Here is a 22,522-nt window from a genome sequence, read left to right on the forward strand (position 1 = left end):
CAGCCTAATTATGTTAAAGGAAGCTGGGAAATGGAGAACACTAAACAACTCTGGGTGACTAAATTCAGCTTTATTTGAAGTCTTAGTTTGTACTGAGGTAGTGCTGTAAAGCACTTTGTGACTGCTCTGGCTAAGCCAGGCAGGAGCACTGGAAGCTTTATGTCCTGTGCTAACAGCCCCCTCACTGCCTTTCTTGGGATATGGGCAAAGACACGACCACAGTATTGGCATAGACAAGGGGCAAGTCTAGTGCAGATGTGACAGATTAAAGTGGAAGGAGAGCAGAAACATGCAGGAACTGCTTGTCTAGGGGAACAGGAAAGTAATAACAAGTCCTGTCCTAAGGGCAGGAGTCATCACATGTCTGAAACCCTGAGAAGAATTGCTCCTGTCCAATTCTTGACAGGATGTGCCAGTTGAGTAGAGTTCTGATCTAAGAGTTTGGAATCAATTGACAAGAATATGTGCAAGTTGAAAAAAACCCAAAAGATTTGGCAGAAAATCTTTTATCTAAAACCTTGAGAAAGTTAAATGCAAAATGGTTATGTTAGAAGGCCAGCAGTGATTTTTTTTACTTACACTGGTTCTTCTGAAGTCAGAGGAGGAGTGTTTACAAGTTAACATTCTGTATTGCTCACAGTTGTTACAAATCTATAGGTTTTGGGGGGATTATATTCAGGTTGTCCATATCCAAAGCTAAGAAATAAAAGTGGCAGATGTGTGTAGCTGAGAACTCTGTACTTCTGGTGAACAAGAACAGAGGCACAAATGTGTAACTTTGGTACTGGAGATGGATGCTGGTATCAAGACAATTGTCAGTGTTGATGCTATGTCATTTTTATATTTGGTGGTTAGGCAAACTATATTGACTTTAATGTTATGTGGTTACATTCCAGGAAAAATTTAAACTTGGTGCATATTGGGATTGAGTTTGATAGTCAGTTTTCTGGCCTAGAGAGGATGTGATTCCTCTCTACCCAGTGGTTGCTCCTCATCAGTGAAAGAACATCTGAAATAAATGCAAGTATACTTAGGTGTTACTGTTTCTTCAGAATGTTAATTTCTGCCCTTAGTTCTGGGGTCATACTTTAGTTGGTCAGACAGCGTGATAGCTGAATGCACAGGTGTGCTCCCAACTGCTGAGCAAACATCTGTACTTCTGGCACCTTTGCTGACAATTGCGTTGATGCTGTCTGTACTGCAGCTTAGGTCCTGGAAGTGATCCGTCATTGGGGAAGAGGAGGAGTGGCCCAGCTACTGCACTCCTTGCATGTGGCCTCTACTTGATAATTTAATGTAAGAATTTGACAGCCTTGGAAGCAGCAGTCAGTCATCTTTCGACTTGTAATTGTCTGTGTGCTTCCTTTTCATAGTTTTTTTCCTATTAATTTTTAATACTACTTTTTCAAAGAATAGAAAATGTCCCAATGATAAGAAACAAAAGCTTATTAATTATCTTAGAGTTACATGGAGAAGGAAAAATGGAATGAAATTGAATCTGTTGCATAACATTCTGCGCTAACGCTTTCCATGAACACTTAACACTTCATTCCATAATAGGTCTCCTTGTCCTTGTTTTATTTTTGAGGTGCCAAGATAAATATTTCAGGCAAAACTTTGATTTTATTTAATTTTATGATTCTAACCTGCTTTTAAAAAGACAACCACACTCCTTTTCCCTCTGCCCAGCAACAGACAGCCCTACAAAACTACAGATACAGTGTACAGTAAAAGAAAGTTCTTTCTGATCTTCCCTAGCTGTGCATGCTTGACTTGACAGTCTTGTAAACAGCTCTCTAATCTAGAGAAAATCTTAGGATTAACCTATACCAGAAAGAAAAAGGAGCAATCAAACCTCTATGGAATCAAAGCATGTACTAAGGGGGTTAGTGCAGAATAAGTTACTGTGCTTTCAATTTTCACCTTTGCTTTTGTTACACCAGCTTTGCTCTGCAGACAGGTTTAAGGGAAGGATAATTTTTTAAGGATGAAACTCAATTTTCAAAGGGGAATGGGATTTAACAGTATAACTGTCATTATAGTTTGTGAGCTGCATGTAAAGATGTTGAGAGTTTTATGGCTTACATTTTTAATGCAGCTGTGTATAAACATCTTTTCTACATTCTGCTGCAACATTAGTTTTATATCATGTGGAACTAAGCTATTTTACCTTCTATTTAAACATATTCCCAGGTATCATTAAAAATAACATTTTAAGCCAGATCTTGTGACAAAATGCCAGCTAAATGCACTGTTGATTATAAAGCTGTGTCTTCAAGCTATTTTCTGGAAAAGAAAATATTTCTTATTGTACGATTCTGTGGACACCACTCATGCTGACTTATCACCCCTATTTTCATGCTTGTTTTCTCCAACAGAAAGGAGAGCCAAACTGCAGTATTTTTTCTCCAGAAACCACAGAGCAGCTGACCTTTGAGATTCCTCTGAATGATTCTGGCTCTGCTGGACTTGGTGTGAGCTTGAAAGGCAACAAATCTCGGGAGACAGGAGCTGATCTTGGGATTTTCATCAAATCAGTTATTCATGGAGGTGCTGCTTTTAAGGTATGGAAGAGGCATGTCAGGAGATGAATGTGTTAGAATGCTGTCATTTCTATGCTGAGGGCTGAATCTCACTTGAGAAGCATTCTAGGTACAAATACCTTTGTCACTCATTCCTTTGGGTGAACTACAAATCTAACATTTTGTCTTGTGGTTTCTGGGGTTGTGTGTGAAGCAACAAAGTCTGCCAAAGTGAAAATGAATTGTTGCAAACCTTAGGGAACATTTGGATACTGCAGGAAATGGGGAAAGGGAAGAAGGATAAGGATAGGTATGAGTAGAGGATGCCTTCCAGGTTCCCCACAGCCTACAGGAGCAGTTTGGCTCAGTGACAGGGAAGTTGATACCTACAACTGTGTAAATAAAAAACTCTCATAATTTTCTTCTTTTTTATTAATAATATTTTATATTTATTTTTATATTTTACTGTATTAAAAATGTGTCTTGGCAGAGCTTGATATCAGTTGTGCAGGAGTTATCAGTTGTTCCTGAAGTGGATTGAATTGGTAATATTAAATTGGTAAATGACAGTATTATGAGTTGTTCTGTTCCTTCTAAGCACTGTACAAAGACTGTTGTATATTTTATTATTAAAAAGTATTTGAGTTATTGTCTAATCTTTAGGGAATCTGTTGACTGCACTTTTTTGCCCCAAATAAAGCTTGGAAAAAGTAACTTCTCTGAATTGGAAACAAATTACTTAATCTTTCAGAGCTAGTATGTTTAACACCTGTAGAACCATAATGTAATTTTTGGTTTTTATCTCAGCAAGTCTTTGCAGTTCTCTCTTCTGTGAAAATGCCTTTTAATTCAGCATTATGCAAATTGCTCTACTGACATCAGCCTGCTGAGTAAGACAATTCACAGCATTAAAACTTCAACGATCATCTATTTACAGCAGCTAGTAAATAGCAATAATCAAGGTTTTAGGTTTCATAAGAATGTTTAATAGTTCCTTGCTTCTGTTATTTACCTTTCCTAGTCTCACAGTTATTTCAAAGCCTGGATCTTCATCTGATTGGATTACACCAGAACTGAGTTCGCACACATTTGGCCAAATTAGAGCTAGATAAATTCAATTCATGTGCATGTCTTCTGCAGACTACAACTTATATTAGTGTGGAAATGTGGCTGCCCTCTTTGTTTTCCCAGCTCCGGGCCCATGCCAGTTGCGGCAGCAGTGCATTGCTGTGGATAAACTCCTTGTTTTGAATAGTCAAGCTGTGGAGCCACAATTCATGTTAGTGGGCTGACTGCCTGACGTGTCACATCACAGACTCATAAGACAACCTTTTCTCTGTATGTTTGCTGCTGTCTATTCCCCCACAGCTACTCACTCCAGAGCAGTTAACTTTGGTTTGAGATGTCTGCAGACTACTAAAGCAGGACTTCTGTGCTCACCCTTGAGTGAACAGGCACAAATAGTCACCATGACTGGGAGATTATTTTGTCTTGTTATGGCCTGTAGTCCTGTGACCTGTTCTCCATTCTACCTCATTGTAACCCTTCCAGCAGTTAGACCTGTGTTGTGGTAATGGGTCTGAATGTAGGCTCCAGAGCAAATGAGACAGTAGCTGAGGCTCTGGCTTTAACCAGAACTGTTCAGAGACTCTGTCCTCTGTGCAGGCGCTCACAGAATGCAGTCATTTTGGCAATGTTTTAAGACTCAGAGTCTACTGTTGTGTAATGCATGGAGAACAGCTGGCTTTCTTCTGTCTAATGACCTTTACATAGAACACAACCTAATCAGTGGGTATTAACAATTAATAAAAATTCTTGTATCAAGTTAAAAAGCGTGCACATATTTGTGCATAAATATTTAAAGATGTCGTCCTATTGTCCTTATTTTAAATCTCTTCTTGGAGCAAGTTTTGAAATAAAAAGCCTTTCTTTCCAGCTGGTTGTTGTCCAGAGCATTTGCCCATGCTATTCATTGGTATTCTCTGAAATGGATTATTATGGATTAAGACATGTGCATTTGCTTTTCAGTGTACAGTGCTTTCTTGGGAAACTGTCACAGGCGGAAATCTTAATCTCGCTGACATGAGAATTCTTTCACTATTTATCACTTCTGCATTTAGAATTTAAATTTTTTTCGATATTGGTGTATCATGCTAATAGAAGTATGAACTTTATCCCCTTGTCTATATAGTCACTGCTTATCTTCAGATGAAATTTAATACATAGAATGTCAACACATTTGTTTCACTGATAAAGTAATTGCTCAATACTTCTAATGCAGCATAAAGGTTTTGAGACATTAAATTTCTTTTACCCATGTGTTTCTTAGAATGAAGAGTAGACTGTGAGATGCAGACCATCTTTTTTGGTTACCATTACTTGTTATTGGCTTTATCCACGGTCTGAAGAGAGGCTAATATTTTTAATTTTTTTGATATATTAACACATTAATCTAGCTCTAATGTGTTAGTGGCATTGCAAAGTGTAGTAGGGGACATTTTAAAAATCATAATGGAAAACATAACTATTTAATTCTATCTTTTATGATTTTTCTTTTTTCCTAGCTAAAGATTTTAGAAAATGTCAATGCATGTAGCATCATACGTGCTACAATAAGACTCAGTCCTCTTTAGTGTTCTGCCTACAAAATCAAACAAAATAAAAATGCCTTAAAAGTTCCAGGTTTGTATTCTAACACTGTAATGTATCCCGCAGGAATAAAACCAGTTGCTTTTGCTGATTGAACCATTATGTCCCTTCTTAACCTTCTTTTGTAATTTTGAAGTATCTATTTTTTAACATCCCTAACATAAAGAGGTTACTTGATATTTTTACTTATGCAGAGCCTTTCATGTGAAGAAAACGAACGTTTGACTGAGTTTAAATGCATTGTCGTTCCCCCTAACTTTGGGGATTTCAGCCTTGTTCACCTTGAGACATCTTGGCTTTGCACTTACAATGCATTCCTGAGGATCAGGTACTTGCAATCCACTGCAGCTGAAATGAAACAGAGCCATTACAAGAAATAATGTAGTATTTTCTATGTGTGCATTTGTTCAAATGCAAATGGTGTAGCTCGAACGTCCTTGGTCCTTCTGAGTGCTGCAATAAACATTGCTCGTTGTGTGCAGTGGATGGGGAAATTGGATAATTCCAATAATTGCCATTAGGGCATTTCTGACAGAAATGTCATCGGTGTGATAAGGGAAATAACTTATTGTGCCTTGATTAAAAAGATAAGTCCCTGAAGATCATGGCATTATATCTTCCTGCTCTCCTGTAAATAGTGGGAGTCTTGTGAATGACTGTGAAGAATATGGCAGCCATGTGGTGGTAGATTCTGCCCCTTGCTGTGAGTCATCATAAAAAAACCAGCATTTTTTTAATAAGTGAGCGAAGAATAACATCAACTTCTATTAGAATAGCTCACTCGCAGTTCCAGAGATGGCATTTGAAAACTGTTCTGCTGAAATGCCAAATGTTGTTTTCCTGCTCAAAAGCCACAAAGAAACCTACCTCTCAGAGATGAAAGAAGAAACGTGTTAAAACAACATTTAGCTTGTTTTGAGCCAAGCAGATTTTCAAGCAGTTCAGGCTTCCAAACCAGGCCATAACACAAGGGATGTGAAAATCTGTGTTTGGAAAGTGTTTAGACATGGGGATTTTTTTTCCTGGTCTCTAAAAAGGCAAAAGGTTTTTCTGTGAAGTAACTTCTGCCTGTTGTTTGGTTGATCAACATTTATGAATGATGCAAATTTTTTTCTTCTATCACAAGTGAAGTGTCAAATTGAAGTTGAATTTTTCATTTAAATGCTGCACGTAACAGAGGGGCAAGAAGGGAGGATGCCTCAAAAGAAACCTTTTAAGAAGTAATGTAATTAAAAAACAAATAAATATAAAGTCTCAAAAAAAAATACTACAAGGAAAATTAAAAACTGGGCCAATACAGAGCCTTGTGAGGCTCAGTGATTTGTTTAAAAATGCATGCTGTGTTCAGGACAGTCGCATACGTAACTGATGTAGTCGTGACAAGATGCATTTGGCATTGTATTTTTATAGACTTTAGAGAGAAACTTTACCAGATATTTAATACATGGTGGTTTTTTTTTCCAGAAAGGAAAAACAGTAATCCAAGAAACTGTAGGACCATAGGGGGAGGACATGAGGACCTGTAAAATTTTCAAAGTTTTACAGAAATTTACAAAAAATAAGATATTTCCTCCTTAAATTCCTATTGCTCTGAATAGTTCCATTCATTTCAGCAAATTTTGATTGGACACAGAGGAATTACAACATGTGCAAATAATAAAATTTCTGGTTCAGCAATTTTAACTCTTGTCTCCCTAAACTTAAGCTTTTGGCATCATTCGGATGTAGAGAAAGGGTGGGGTTAACTTACTGACTTTGACTGTATGTACATCTGAGTTGGCATAAAGTATTCCACAGAGAGGTGGGAGAGGTTTCACTATCTCTTCCAAATGGCCTCTCTGTTTTTTATCCTCCATTCCCACTCCCTCTCAAAAAAAGTTTTATTTCTCTTCATTTTCCTTTTCTGAGTGACTCATCTCCTAATTATTTCTTTCCATCTTCTTGTCCATCCCAGTTTATTTTGGATTTTGTTATATACTGTTTTTTTTTTTAGCTTTGTGGTTATCTGTACTCCGCTGTATTAATGATGATATTCAGTTCCAACAAAAACAACACTTAATAAACCTGGGTGTGTCACAGCTACTGTAACTCACTAAAAAATTACTTAGACTTGGCAGCAATAGCAGAATAGAGAATTGAACATCTTAGTTACAGAAAAAAAAAAAGAAATCAGATACTATATATATTTTGTATTGCTCAGATCCACAAAATATGTAAACAGTTCGGATGGGTGCCTTATGAAGAGTTTGTGCTGAACCTGTGAATCAGACTCAACCAAGCACTGTATTTCTGTGCAAGATCTTCCCTGCTATTGTTTCTTCACCACCTTATATCAGATGCCTTTGGTTTCATACTCCTTCTCTTCCTTGTTTGAGGTCTGATGCCAGCCTGCTAATTGTGAACTTGACAAGCTTTGAAAGAAATTCCTCTGTCTCAATTCAATAGGCCTTATTTTCTGGTTAAAGTGAGAAATGTCCATGGCATGCTGTTTTATGAAAAGAAATAAATCACAGATCATAATGACAACAGCAATAGGACCCCTAAATCACAAAATAGTAGTGTCCACAATTTTATTACACCCACAAATGTCACTTTGGCAAATGAAGCTGAATTACTTTTTCAAAGTATAGGTTACTTGATATGGCTTAATCCTAATTTTGTTATTGGCAGCAGTTTTGGATGTTGTAAAATAGGGATAGCATTAATTAGTAAGGATGCTTAAGTTTTAGTGACCATTCTGTACTGAGGATGCTGGCCCTTGTGATGGCATGAGAATTGTGACAAGATACACGCCAATAAGATTGTAGGACAAATTTTTTTGAGCTATTTCTTACCAGATCTTAATAGCGGATAATAACGCATGAAAAATACATTGTAGTACTCCTTTGTGGTTGCAGTGTGGATACTAATAGTTATAGTGTGGGCCCTTTAAACTAACAAAAAGCTTCTATTCTCTTTTTTTGAGGACAGTGTGGGTGGGTTCTTTTTTTTTTTTGTGATTTGTATTATTTTGGTTTTGCGTGTTTGGTTTGGGTTCTTTCTTAATTATTTAGTTGTTTTAACTGATACAAATAAACTGCAAATGCAAGAAAAACAGCAGTCTGTGCATGAATGTCTATGTTTGTATTTGCAGTATGAACTCTTTACAAAAATGTAGTGAATAGAGGGAGACAATTGCCAATTACTGGAAACAAAGTTATTTCTGGCACTGTCCAGTCTTCTATTTGTTGAGTTACAGGAGCAATGTCTGATTGTCTGCATCGTGCTTTCCCATATGCAGCACCTCTGCTTAATAGTTCTTGGGTTTTTTTTAATTGTCTTTGTTTTTGGCTTGCAGGACGGTCGTTTGCGAGTAAACGATCAGCTGGTTGCGGTGAATGGGGAGTCGCTCCTGGGCAAGTCCAACCATGAGGCCATGGAAACCCTCAGGCGCTCCATGTCCATGGAGGGCAACATTCGGGGCAGGATCCAGCTGGTCGTGCTCCGCAGGCTGGAGGTGCACACAGAGGTGAGGCAGTAAATGCGTTTATTAGATTAGTGTTGTTCCCGTCCCAGTGGTTTTGCACATAAGAGATGATGACTGAAGTCTTAGTCACAGAGAGCTTCTCCTGGCAGAATTAATTCTCCCCTGGAGAGAGGACTCACAAATTGTTTCTGGTTGATATCTCCTGGTCTTGCTGTTCTTGTTGAGATTAGACTAAAAGTTGCTTCTTATTTTGATTCAACAAGTATTAGAACAAAAGAAAATATGATTCCAAAAAAAGTTAATTTAGGATTAATATAATGATACAGTTTGGACTATCTGCTACCTCCAAGGCAATTACTGGGATACAGGCAGTTTAAATTATTCTGACTTCATTTGTTGTTATAATCAGAGACTTGAATATCTTAGTGTGACTAGGATTTTGCTTTACTCTTGCTTTTCCTTTTTCATATAGTACTTAATTTTTTAAGTGTGTTTTTCTCGACTTGTATTGCTTTTTTTTTTTTTTCCTCTTGACCTTCAAGGTATTAAATATTTTACTTTTCCTGGTCAGATGAAGATTTCTTCAGGATGGATTTCTGAGTTGATTAAGATAAAATCTATTTAAGGAAGGTAATAAAATAAGGAAAGAAAGACATTTTTAACTATTATGTTTTCTAGACATCATATAAATTGATGTTTGCCAGTCACTTCTTATTTTGAAAAAGATTGGTTTCATGATCTCCCTTTTTCCCTCTTTCATTCATGCATGCACACACATATGCACACTCTTTTCTCATCTTTACATAGATAATATACATGTATACTGTCTGCCTTTTCTACACACCCCAGTTTTAATTTTAACCCTTGAGCAAATATTTTTAAAAGTTTTAAATACCTGTAGAGTTCTTTAAAATTAAAGTATGTACAAATGGATTTGGGGTGTAAAAGGTTGGAATAAATCTCATTATAGAATTCCAAGATATTTCAAGATTCTTATTTAATGAGCATTACTGGAACATTTTAAAAACAATCATGTTTCTGGCTGTAGTTGCATAAAATTCCAGAGGGAGGAAGAGGATGCAGGTGTCTTGTAATTTAATTGACTCTTAAATATTTTTCTGATAACTTTCTATGTAATTCACCACCATCATTTATTGATTGAGAAATGGATTTAGATATATATAACTTCCCAAATATTATGCTATTACTTTGTTGGGAGGACACTGGAAAAGCCTCATGATGTCAGTTGTGCCAGGAAAATATGAAAAGTATCCATTAGCAATTCTGGAAGATGCTAGAGGAAAACACATTTTTGTTTTCCTTTTATATGTGACAGCATCCTGCTGTAAGGAAGAATTATGAAGTATAAGTTATATTTATTGTGCACTTTTGGGATACAAGAAAGATCGCTCACCTTGAAAGAAAGTTCAGTCCTGTGAGTTCTCTTTTTTTAACTAAAGCTACTTCTTTTTAAAAAGCTTCCAATCAAACATCAGATTGACCTAGTAAAAGTATGAGGCTGCTTTTTATAGTTAAGTGAATAGTTTTGAATATTATCCAGATGTATGAAGGAGGTAAATAGTCTTGACTCATGCCCTATGAAGAATGCATAATGAGGTCTTGATTGAATCAAATTCATTTTAGACAGGAATTAATTTTTATAGGGTAGTCTTTGCGTTCAATTGTAATTCCATTTGAGTCTGGAGACCACAGCAGAAATGGGTTGGTGCCCATCCTTCCCTTTCCCCAAAACAGCTACCCGAGCACTGCATATCAGCTTGGCAGAAGGAGAATATGTTTAGAAATGCATTATTGTTTTTATTGGGCAGGACACTAATGGAGGTCTTCCATGACAGCTATGTTTTATAAGCTGAATACTCAAATTAGGTTGGTTACTGATCAGTTGTTGGGATATTGATTGTGTCATTTATCAAAGAGCTGGAAAAGCAGAATTGTTGTTGCTGTTAATTCAAGGCTCCTTATCCCACTGTGTCTCCAATGGATAGTTTGAAAAAGCAGTAAAAGTGGACTTTACAACCCAAGGAAGCTGATGTAAACTAACAACTCCAGTTCAAGAGGAAACACAACAGACAGTGCCTGTGTGGTGTGTGTGTGTGTGTGTTTCTGTATGGAGGTTGAAAATACCCTTTTCAAATGGCTGATTCTGCACTGAGGAAAAGAGAATGTTACACCTGCTACCTGTCCACTAAGCTTTGAAGCCATATGGTCAGTATGAGTATCCCAGCACTGTTTTTTGTTCTGAGGTGCAATTTTTCCATTTTATTATGCTTATTTGCATTGTATTTATTCTATCAATATTTTATTACTATTTTTTTTAAGTTGCATTATTTTATTTTTATTATTAAGCTTAAAAAGCAGGTTGCAAGGAGATGTAACATGCTGTCCTTCCTTATGTCTTGGTTTGCAGGCAATCACTTGCCAATACATCAAAACTCTTGCATCATTTAAAAATAAATTAAATGGGTTAGATATGTGCATTTCTTCTGTAGATGTGACTATGGAATTTTAAAATATGTATATTTAGTATAACATTTGCTGACATAATGAGCATGCAGTTTAAAAATAGAAGCCAGTTGGATCCCGCTTCAAAAAAACAGATATAAAATCACAGAACATATAAAGGTTGCTTTGAAAACTAGCCATAATATTTCCCCGTGTGGGTTTTTGGTTTTCCCTGAATAATGACTATGGAAATGTCTTTCTGGGTCTGTCCCAGTTTTAGAAACTGTGATTTTTTTTTTTTTTTCCCCAACTTTTTTCCTTTGAGCAACTGCTCAGGAGAATAAATTAGGCACCATGGCATGTATGGGGGTGGGGGGAAGGAAATGTCTCAAAAGAAAAGCTGACTAGAGGTGTGACAGGAGTTTGTTTAGCTGCTAGCCAGAAGACCTGCGTTTGGGAGTTTGGTGTAACTCCTTACTTGCAAAACTGTTCTAGTGTGTGATCATCAGAACATATGTACTCAGTCTCGGGGAGAAGGGAACCAGCTGGCTGGCAGAAAAATACCATTGGCATTGCCCATGTTCTTGTGTTGACAATGTCACAAGCTGCCCTCCCAGATGGAGAATTTGAATGAAGCCAGTTGTGGGTCAAAAAAAAAAAAAAACACTTCATTTTTGTGCATCATTCTTAATGGTTGTTATTGCTTGGATGTTGTTATTTCATGGTGAGCAAAACCAGACTGCAATTTTGAAGAGCTCTCTCAAGTTTCTCATTTGAGAGGAGGCAATATGCAGTGAACACATTATATCACACTGTCCATGCACTGTCTGCAGTGATGGATGCTCTTCTGCATTGTTGAATATGTAAATTTTGTGTTGCAATGTGTGGTTTTGTTTTTCTCTTAGGAACGCTCAGACCAGGGAGTCTTTCAAAAATCACCCTTTGACGGGAGTCATAACTTCGCAGCTGCTTCCCGACGCAATGATACCATTCTCCAGCAATTTGTAACATGCAGTGCTCAGGAAGGAATAAAAGGTAGTCTCTACCTATCCATTTCTGTGCTGAGACAGAGAGTGCTTTGTGGTTTTGTTTCCTGAAATCCACAGCCACCAAAATCAGTTAATTAGAGTAAGTGCACACTATGTTACTTTGAGGCTTGAAGATCCAGCAAGGGTGGGAGAGCTGACTCAGAAGTTGTGAATGAGATTCCTGGCACAAATTCCAGTTTAAGTAACAGTTTCTAGCTCGCTGCCCCAACACGTAAGGCTGGATAAAAAACAAATGATGAGTGCAAAATATATGTTGTCAAAATGTTTATTTTCTATATATCTTTAATGAGTGCAATGATTTTTACATTTAATGTTTAGAATATGTCCTAGGTTATTATAGGCTTAATTAATTTATACTAAAACGTGATGTTCGAAATGTGCACTTGCTTATTTTAGACTTTGAGGTAAAATGTGTTCAAAGGTTAGAAACGTTCCCTTATTTTACCAATTGGAGTTATATTAATGAACTAATTAAAAAGAATTAGGTAATTGTGTAAATTGTGCAAAGAAAACCTACATGTGGGAGCATATGGAAGCATACAAGTAAGAGCATTTAAGATGACTTCTTTTCCTGTCTTTTTTCATTTCTGATGGTATTCTGTACTATCTGTCCAATTTGCTCCTGACTCAGCAAGGTACTAGTTACTTGAAAAGTCTAAGTGTTTGTGATGGTCTTGACCCCTATCCTTTTAAGTGTTCTCTCATTCTTCAAGTCAAGCACGTAGCTAAATACTTTTCAGTAGGAAAAAAAGATTTTCTTTGATGTAGTTGAATTATGCATGATCTTTCCCACTTTCCTAGACAACTGTGGAATCAGGGTAGCCTGCAAAAAGTAGTTTCATAGGCTGCTGTGATGACTGTGTAGGATACTTTTAATCAAAACCAAAGAGCCCTTATCTGTAAAATTTAAGAGAAACTGCCATAGAATTTAGGGGTAACTTATTTGTGTTGACTTCAATATTTTCACAGTGTGACTCCAGGCAAAGAATTAGGTCTGAAGCATTGTAAATATTCAAAGATCAGATCCTTTTGCTTAGATCTACCATATGTTTCTCTTGTTTGGAATTTATGCTCATTCTGTAGCTTCAGGAGAAAAGGGTCCAATCCTTAGAGCTAACCTGCTCTGTAGAGTTGGACATTACCAAAGAAATATCAGAAAGCAGCAAATACCTTTAAATGCTTCCTTAAAAACCATAAAAACAAATGCTCTGTTGCCATAGATGCAGATGAATGGCAACTGTTAACCTGTCACTTGAATTCAAAACAAAGTATGGGGAAGAATTGTACTTTCAGATAAGAATTCTTCAAGTGCAATCCAAAAATCAGGATGGTTGGTTTTCAGCTCAGTCATAAAATTATTTTAAATAGGCTTCTTTTTAGTTAAAGAATTATGGTAAGAAGGCATCATAGCAAAAGAGGTGATGGCCTTGGAAGAGAACGTGTCAGATGTGAAAAGGAAGCTTTGGAGTGCTGCTGGCACAGGAAGGGTTTGGCATGGCTGTGTCTTCACAACCATGTCTTAGAAAGTGATTGGAATTGGAGTCAGTGGACAAGAGATGGTGAAGATGTTGTTACCACTTGCTCAGGATATCATTGTATTCTGACTTCTGTTGAAGATTTGGCATTTGATGAGTAAAATTTTCGTGATCTTAATGGAAAACTGCATAAGCACTTGCAGCAGGAGGGCTGTGGGATGGCTCTGATAAGAAATTTTTTTGGTGAAAGACAATTTGGGCTTACTCTAGTCTCACACATTGCAGAAATATTTCTCTTATTTTGAAATCATAGTATTAATTATTATTGAGCTAATGCTCATTCTGCTTTCCATATGAGCCTGTTGCCTATTTCCTTCTATATTTTTTTTGCATTGTTTCTTAAAAAGTTTTGTCCTCAGTGTTTCAAGGCATCTGTAAGGGTGAAACTCTTTGGCTGTGCACAACCCTCCTTTATCTCAGCTATGAACTTCAGGTTGTGTGTCTGTTTAAGGACACGAGCCACTGACCTAGTGAGCGTCTTGTGTCAGGCAGGAACAGATCCTTATACGTGCTCACAGTGTGCTATCCACATCTTGAATGTACCAATGTGCAGTTGGTACATTTTTGCAAAGAATAATAAAAGACAGAAAATTTGCTTAACATAATATGGGATCTGATGTAAGAATTTAATGTAGGAGCTGTATTATGTTTCATAAAATGTCACTTTCTTAATTAATGTTTTCTAATAAGTTATTTCCAGTACCATTCACTGCTCCTACCAATAAAATTCCTATAAAAGCTCAGCAAAAATACACTGAAGCTTGGCCTACTAATATTGCTGTCTGTTTTAAGAGTCTTTTTTATTATACATGAGCAAGAAAAACTAATGTCTGAGGAAAAGTGCTTATAGCCAAAACATTAAATTTTGTCTTGCCTGTGGATATTTAAATAAAGGGGAAGGGAATAGTGATCCAATATTGAAATGCCAGTGTTTGTTCTATTTTTGCATGAATAACACTTGCTGCCTTCAGGTCTTCACTTCTTTTGCGGCCAAGCTGTTTCACGGTGTTTTTTAGAACAATCTTTTTGAGAATTGAATACTTCAGTGCCAGCAGCTTTACATTTCTGGTGTTGAAAGATTACTGGAATGTGTTTCATTAGAGGTTCTGATATATTTCTTATAACCCTATATTATAAATAGTTATAGGGAAAATGCTGTCATCTCTCTGTTAAGTAGTAAAATAATCAAACTTTCTTTACTACCAGAGACTGCTGAATCCTCATGGTTGTACAAGCACCTCTGTTTTCATACATATGTGGCAACATCAGGATAGAAAATTAAGAAGTGAAATTTTTAATTATTTATATTTTCCTTGTAAATGCTGCACATGTCTTATAGACAGACTCAATTTTTACTCTGCCTGAGTTATTCTTTTTTACTCTTAGTCTATTTAATATCTGAAAATTTAATACATTTTGTTCAGTGCTTAGATTTATCTGGATCTGTTAGGGTCATTTCCTGAGGTCTTGAACATGGAGCCAGTGACTGCCCCTTAGGTTAAATTCTCTCATTCTCTGGCTGCTGCTCCCATTTTACTGGGAGCTGTAATCCCTTGTGATCATTTCCGATTCACTGAGGAAGTCTGACGTTTTTCTGTGTATATCCTTTTGTTACTGTAAAAAAAATACCAGTGGTAACCCATGATCAAACAGCCTTGGTGAAATGATGTACCAATTACTGTGAATCAAGTTAGTATAACTGCATGATATGCACAGTCTCCTGCCATAGCTATAGGAGTCTGTTCAAAAAGGCTAGCCACAGTGCAAGTGTGGTGGTGTGGTTCTATTATTTTTTTTTTAGTTTGTTGTTTTTTTGTGGATTTGGGGTTTTTTTTTAGATTTTTTCATTTTTATGTTTGTGGGGTTTTTTTCTATTTTTTGGGTGGAACGGGGGTGTTAAATTTTTTCCATCAGGCATCTCTTTCCTACTTTTCATAATCAGTGGTTTAGGGACTTCCTAAGTCAAAGGTTCTGTCTAGACCATTGGGCCATAGATACATCTCTAACTTTTGGTACATTTCTTAGTCTTTTTAAAAATATTTTTTTCCCAAAGTATCTTCATGGCAGTGAGTTCCGTGAAAAACACAATTTTGTGTTTCTCCTAGGTGTGCTACTTGTTAGTTAAACTAGTTGCCTTCTTGTTACTGTGCCTGAAATGGTGAGAGCTTGCTTTTCACCTTAAGCATGGCTTCTACAGTTTCATAGACTCCTCTTGTATCCCCTTTTATTGCTTCTTTCTCTAAACTAAAGAATCCTAATCTGTGGTCCTTGTAGGAGTGTTTATGCCTGTGTCCAGCTATCCTTACTACCTTTTCAATATGCTTCTGAATTATACTACATCATTTTTCAGGTAGGAAGAATGAAACCTTAGACACTGTTTAAAATGAGGCACACCATTAACTACTGAGTTCTAGTTGGAGTGTTTGGACTTTTTTGCACTTGTAAATGACTGCCTCCCTTTGACATCACTAAGCATATATTGAAAGAACAATCCAGTGCACATCTAGTGTGCTGTTGCAGACTGTAAGAGCCTTTGTGTGAGTTTCAGGAGTGCATCACTTTACAGTCTCTGACAGGGAATCTCACCTGCATTTCTTACTAATGTCCTGCAGCCTTTTTGCAGAACTTCGTAGTCTCCTTCCTTTTGGTAGTTACATTTGGTATCACATTGAGCAATTGAGTTCCTCTTTTGTTCTAAGTTCTTTTTCCTGTGAGAACTTGCCTTTTACTTCTCATTTGTTTCCTATTCTTAAATTCAAACCTGAAAGAATGGGCATCACAGTGCAGGAAGCCGGTGTGTGTATGTAAGGTAGTCTACCTGTATTTTACATCAGACTGGCAATCATTTTTTAAGGCCTCATTAAAACTTTCTTCCTAATCTGTTTATCCTCACTTTCTTTTGATAATGCTCACGCTTTTCTTGCGATACAGGGTTTGAGCTATTTTTTCTTATTCTTATCTTTAGAAGACTATCCAGCCATTAGGAATTTTATAGGATTCTTGACCTAATAGGTTTGTGGAGGTTGTTTTTTGTTTGGTTTTTTTGGGGAGTTTTTTGTTGGAATTTTTCCCCAATATTTTTTGTTTGCTATGTGAGTGCTCTTATCAAATAAATATAATCTATTGCTTTCTCCTTTGATCCCTCCTTGCCAACCCTTTTTCTCTCAGGTTAGGTTAATGCTTTCAGACAGGATTGTACAGAAAGACTGCCAATGTTCCATGAAACAGAATAGGTCACATTAAGGTGTGACATGTTATTATTTTTAGATTGCTTACCTGCCATTGAAACTCAAGGAAGTGCCCATGTTTCCTATTAGGTTTGGGAGAGGTGAAGATATAGTCTACATTGAAAAATGCAGGGACTTTTTCTAAGATGATACCTTTGGGTTGAGAAGTGGATTTCCAGGACAGTAATGAACTGGCCTACAGTGAGCACAGCAGTCTTACTAAGTATTGCATGTATTTAAGTGTTGTTGCTTAGCAAACCACTGAATGGTTTGAGTAGTTTATATTTATCTTTGTAAAAAGTAATTTTCTAGTGTTAGCTGGATGCTGTTTGTAAAAGTAAAGAAGGAGTTGCAGTAATGGTAGGAAAGTGAAGACTGTAATTAAGAAATGCCCCTTTGTTCTCTTGCTATAGAATAATAGAATTTTTTCTTCTTCTGATCTCTTTGCTGAGAATGTGGTTCTCTTCTGTACATGAAAGGTGGTAAATGCTCCCCATCAAAGGGACTGAAATGATGAACCGATAATAATTTTGAAAGCAGCTATGGAGAAGTTAAAAATGGAGTAAAGCACTCCACTAAAATGGAGTTAAGCAATTTGTGCCTTACACTCAACTTCACTATAAGTACAAAGTTTCCCTATATTTACCTTTAATTATATATATGCAAATCCGAAAATCAGCTCTTCAGGAAAATCCCAAGGGGTGTATTTTCTGCTTGGTGTGATTTTAATTCTAGTTTAGTTAGTTTAGGGATTTGAATAATTTGTGATTTACTTCAGCATTGCTTGAGGCCTTCCAGTCATCAGTCAGTGAACTGGTGTAATGTAGCTGTTTCTGCAGGTTATTTAACCCCTTTTAAATTTTGTTTCAGAATTTCTAGTTTCTGATCATGGCAATGGTGAAAACGAAACGCCTCCACCTCTCCCACCACATCCTAGTGAGGATCTACTGAATGAGGATTATAATCACAGGTTGGACTTTAGCTCTTCTTAATAGTTGAGCACTAATTGCTCAGTAGTGGTTGTGATAATAGTTCTAATGTATTATAAAACCTCTTTTTTTTAAATTTGTATCACTTTCTTTAGTCACCTGGAAGGTCTTTTAACATAAGCTGTGAATGTTATTTTAGCATTTAGTGTGTTGTTCATTTCAGTTGTACATAAGCTGCAGCATGCCTGCTATCCATGATAGATGATACCTGTCTTGTGTTCACTGAAACAAAAAAAAATCCCAAAGCATAATCCCAATTAAAAAAAAGTTAATTTAGAGCTGTACTGTGGGTGCAATGTGTAACTGCTGTGTGAAGTCTCATAAAGGTTTAAAAGCCAAACACAGTTTGTAAGAAACTGAATCTCCTTACATCACATGAAGATATTCTTGAGATTACAAAATTAATTTTCATAAGTCTGAACTCTGAAATGTGTAGGAGAAAAATTAATGAACACTTTACCAGTTGTAAAGGTGTTGGATAGATTTTTCAGATACTTCTGCAAAGCCTGCCATGCTTGATAGCAGCTATAAGCACCAATTTCCCTAGTAAATACAGAAGTTTGGAGGTGCAGAAAAAGCATAAACATGTGGAAGTTCACAATGGCTCATACTCTCTCTATCTCAAGTAGCACAGGATTCAAATCAAAGGCATAATTTCAGCCTCTCCTGATGATGAGGAATGCAACCAATCCTGATGATGGTGCTGAAATGCACCATTGAACATTGTTTCCTCATTTGCTGCGTGTTCAGTTTTGATGGTCATGCATCTACCGCAATGCTATTAAGAAAGTATGCATTTCAGCTAAAAATGTAGCCATGTCCTTGTGTGCTGGGGTGTGAGTAAAAACTACCCTTAAGTGATTGGTTGCATCAAAGAGTAGATATATTTTGTTATGGATACCTTGAATGCTTTATACAAGACTTTCATATCTATTTTCATTTTGCTAACATAATTACACTAGAATAATTTTGTTATTTCTGGTCTCCCAGGCAGATATGTATGACATGATAAACAAGTCTACAAAGATCAGTGCAATTCAGCATTACATTCTCTACTGCAGTTGTTAGTTAGAATGTGTTCCTAATTTTTCCAGCAAACGAAGAGAAAAACATTCTCGTAAATGCTAATGATGTATTAAAATAATAATGAATTTACAGGTCCTTTGTCTCACCCTGACTTTTACAATGTTGTTTTGTTTTTCCATTTGGAACTAAAGTTCTCTTGAAATTGAATTGCTGTGTCAAGTCATACTGATTTCACTGAAATTGCATTTCAACAAAATGCATGGGAAAATACTTAGGAAAGTATTTTGACACTGTAAAGCTAATTTAAAGTAAATTTGGAACTAAATATTTTTGGTTTTTTTGCTTAAGACTACTTAAAAGAACAATAATTTCTGTTTCTAGTCAAAAAAGAGACACGTAAGATTTCAGATTGCATTGAGGTGTTACATTTTGAACTGAAAGTTACTTGGAGTTTCACTCAGGTGCAATTTTGAAATGTTTAGAAAGTTGCCTTAAAGTAAAAGAATGAGAAAAAAAAAGACCAAAACAAAATAAAAATCAAAGCAAGCAAACACAATGCCCTGGAATTCTTCAGTCATAGCATGCTCCGTAAGACCTCCAGCCTCTGCATAAGTGGTGCAAGGCTATAAAATAATTTTATATTAGCAGATGAAGTAGAATTGATCCAGGTACATTGCCAGTATTTCTCCAACTTTCTGTAGCATGTTATTTGGAAATGCAGTGGTTAGATAGAACTAGCAAAATCAAAAGAAAGTTATTGCTGATCATTTACATTTGTATTTCCGTCTGTGATGAGAAACCAAGTGACTGAAAGTGTTAAGTCTCAGAAAAGGAAGTTGAAGATCAATATCTGATTTGAAAAAAAGCGTGCTGTAAGCAAGTGGAGAAAGAAACATATATTTGTGCATTCTTTAATTAGTTCACTTGTGGTTTGAACTGGTACCTTAATATTTTACATAACTTTTTTTTTCTCCCTACAGCCCTATCATAAATTCCGCAGTGCATTTAACAGATCAGCACATCAACTTCAGATCTTTGACACCAGCCAAGCAGTCTGAATCAATTAATCTGAAAGCCTCAAAAAGCATGGATCTGGGTAAGAAGGGCTAGGGTGACACATAGGTCAGCTTTTTAGCCTTAGCCCATCTGCACCATCTCTGTTTCTTGCTTTTGTTTCTTTAACATTAACATCAGGGAGTAAGTTCTGCAGAGGAGCTACAGTGATGGGAACAATGGTCAGCCTCCTCTAGCAGCTATTTGCAAATACCCTTTTTATTGGAGCTGAAGTAAGTTTGTTGGTTTTTTGTTTGGTTTTGTTTGGTTGAGGTTTTTTTGTTTGGTTGGTTTTTTTTTGTAAAGGCCTATTGTATTGAAATCCTAGCTGAGGAAAAGGGGAAATGATGGAAAATGAGCTGAAAGAATGCTGTACAAGTTTTGTATGTCTGAAATACAAAGCAAAACCAGCAATCACAAAAATAATTTCTTTTATAGAATATAAATGATTGTAAAACTACACAGGACAAAGGGTAACATTCCTAGCACAAGTTGTTTATTTCTTCATTGACAATGACAAGCACAGGAAAAATGTTGCAGATCTTTATAAATGCTTGAAGAGTGTAAAGTTATGGTTTTCTGCCCATCAGTGCTGTGCAGGAAATCTTACAGGGGGGTGAAGTAGAAAGTAAAAGGCTCTTTCAATACCAGGAAAACATTTACAGGTGGAAGATTGAGGGGTTATTGCTGCTGAAAAACCAAGCCATATTTTAATGAGGGTTCAAGAAAGCTTGTTAAGTCTCAAAGAAGACCAAATAAGGTTTTCTTTTTCCTTTTTATTCTTCTTGGCCACGCTCACTCTTTTTCTGTTGGTTGGTTTTGGTTCTTTTCCAATTCCAGTGTTGATGGGGAAACTTTGAGGACTACCATTGGGATATCTTTAATAATAGATTTGTGTGCATTGTTGGATCAGATTTGCTACACCTTTAATATGAAGTAATTCATTTTATATACAGTTTCAAGGTAGCTTTTTCTTACCTTGCAGGTTTTTTTCCCATGAAATGTTCCAGACTGGTCTTAGGTTTTGTATTGTTGATTTTTATTGTCATCTTAATAGGGTATTTTGATGTAACATTAAATGTGTGTACTCCTCTAAAGTCGTGTAAGTGAAGCCAGACAGTTACTAATGCATGAAATGCCTAAGAATGGATATGAATTAATTGAAGAAAGGTCTTAAGGCAGAATTATAACACTACTGCATGACCAGGCAAAATATGTCATTTGCTCTTCTCTTCCAGTGTTTTGATGAAAAGTAATGGATTAGGTATTTTTAAAGAGTGAAAATGATTGGGTTTAGAGACTTGAGTCAAAACATATATTGTATGTAGTCTACATGAAAAATGAATGTTCAACTTTACTGAGCCTTCTTTTAGAAAGGTTTGCTTCCAGCTCCCACAGAAGTCCCAGGAAAGAACGCTCACGAGCACCAGTGTAAAATTAGGTAATGGGAGCATGTGTGAGAGCATATTCAGAACTGCTGGGTAACTCATACTTCAATTTCTACACACAGTCTGCTCCTGACACACAGGAGCAATCCTTTGAGAATACACATGAGTCATTAAATCATGGTGGCTAAAAACTAAAGTAAAATTGGATGCAAAAATAAAACAAAAATTGGACACAAATTTATCTTTTAGAGCATTCAAAAATTATTGCCTGTAGAAGGTAGTTGTTGGAAAGTCCCCTTGTGTTATAAAATTTAAAAATATAAAGGGTAATAACCAGTCTGATTGAATATGTGAAGGTAAATCTACTTGAGACACTCATATAAGGAATTGGAGGGACTATGAAAGATCTGCACCATATTGTTTTCTAAATAACAGATGAAGTAGAATTCCTTGCACGTAGCTTGGCACTTAATGAAACTGAAGATGAAAGCTGGGACCTTTTACAGTCATTCTCTAGCAAGCAGTGAAGTACCATGTTTGGCCTTCTGCCTTTTGAAAGACTTTAAGCAGAAGCTGCTGTCTGAAAGAGAAAATGGAACAGAAGCATGAAAATCTCAAGTGAAGTAACTGCAACATAAAGTGCTTCAAATACAGATAAAATCCCAATAGTTTGGTAGGAAAAAATGTGCTTCCAAATCAAGCTTTCATATAATACACGTTCCAGGATGGATTTTTGGGAAAGCAAAGTTATTTCTTAGGGGTTTTTTTTGCTTGCTTCTTACTTAACTGCGATCATGACCAGTAGTGACTTCTCACCCCAGCATGCAGCTGTGTACCCATTACTGATTTCAGTGTGCTGCTGAAAAAAAAGGAAATAGGGAAGTCATCTTCCAGCAAATTTGGTAACAAAGGGGAGATGGCCTTTCTCTGAAAAGTTCTAGGTCCTGTTTTTCCAGTAGTCATGGGACACTGTCCACTTACTACATTTCTTTTGTTCTCAAGTTCTGCCAGTCGTCTCAAAAATAAATGTGACTGGATGAATAGAAAAAAAACACAGAACTGGAGTCCAGGAGGAGAGCTCTGAGACTTTAGAACATGTGATTTAGTTTCTTTCTTTTTAAACCAAGTTGTCTCTGAATCATGTGTCTCCACAGA

At 36.5% G+C, this 22,522-nt stretch overlaps 1 protein-coding gene across 6 annotated transcripts in view; it reads left to right on the plus strand.

Annotated features, from left to right (window-relative positions):
- Nucleotides 1-22,522, plus strand: part of PARD3B (par-3 family cell polarity regulator beta) — a 533,875-nt gene that overhangs the window by 336,772 nt on the left and 174,581 nt on the right. For all 6 annotated transcript variants that reach the window (XM_068196079.1, XM_068196075.1, XM_068196077.1 and 3 more), the window contains 5 exons: nt 2,379-2,564; nt 8,509-8,679; nt 12,006-12,135; nt 17,782-17,881; nt 19,907-20,022. In XM_068196079.1, the coding sequence (XP_068052180.1) occupies nt 2,379-2,564; nt 8,509-8,679; nt 12,006-12,135; nt 17,782-17,881; nt 19,907-20,022 (703 nt within the window). The remainder of the gene's footprint in view (nt 1-2,378; nt 2,565-8,508; nt 8,680-12,005; nt 12,136-17,781; nt 17,882-19,906; nt 20,023-22,522) is intronic.

The sequence above is a fragment of the Anomalospiza imberbis genome, chromosome 7, assembly GCF_031753505.1.
Source record: "Anomalospiza imberbis isolate Cuckoo-Finch-1a 21T00152 chromosome 7, ASM3175350v1, whole genome shotgun sequence".
Classification (NCBI taxonomy): domain Eukaryota; kingdom Metazoa; phylum Chordata; class Aves; order Passeriformes; family Viduidae; genus Anomalospiza; species Anomalospiza imberbis.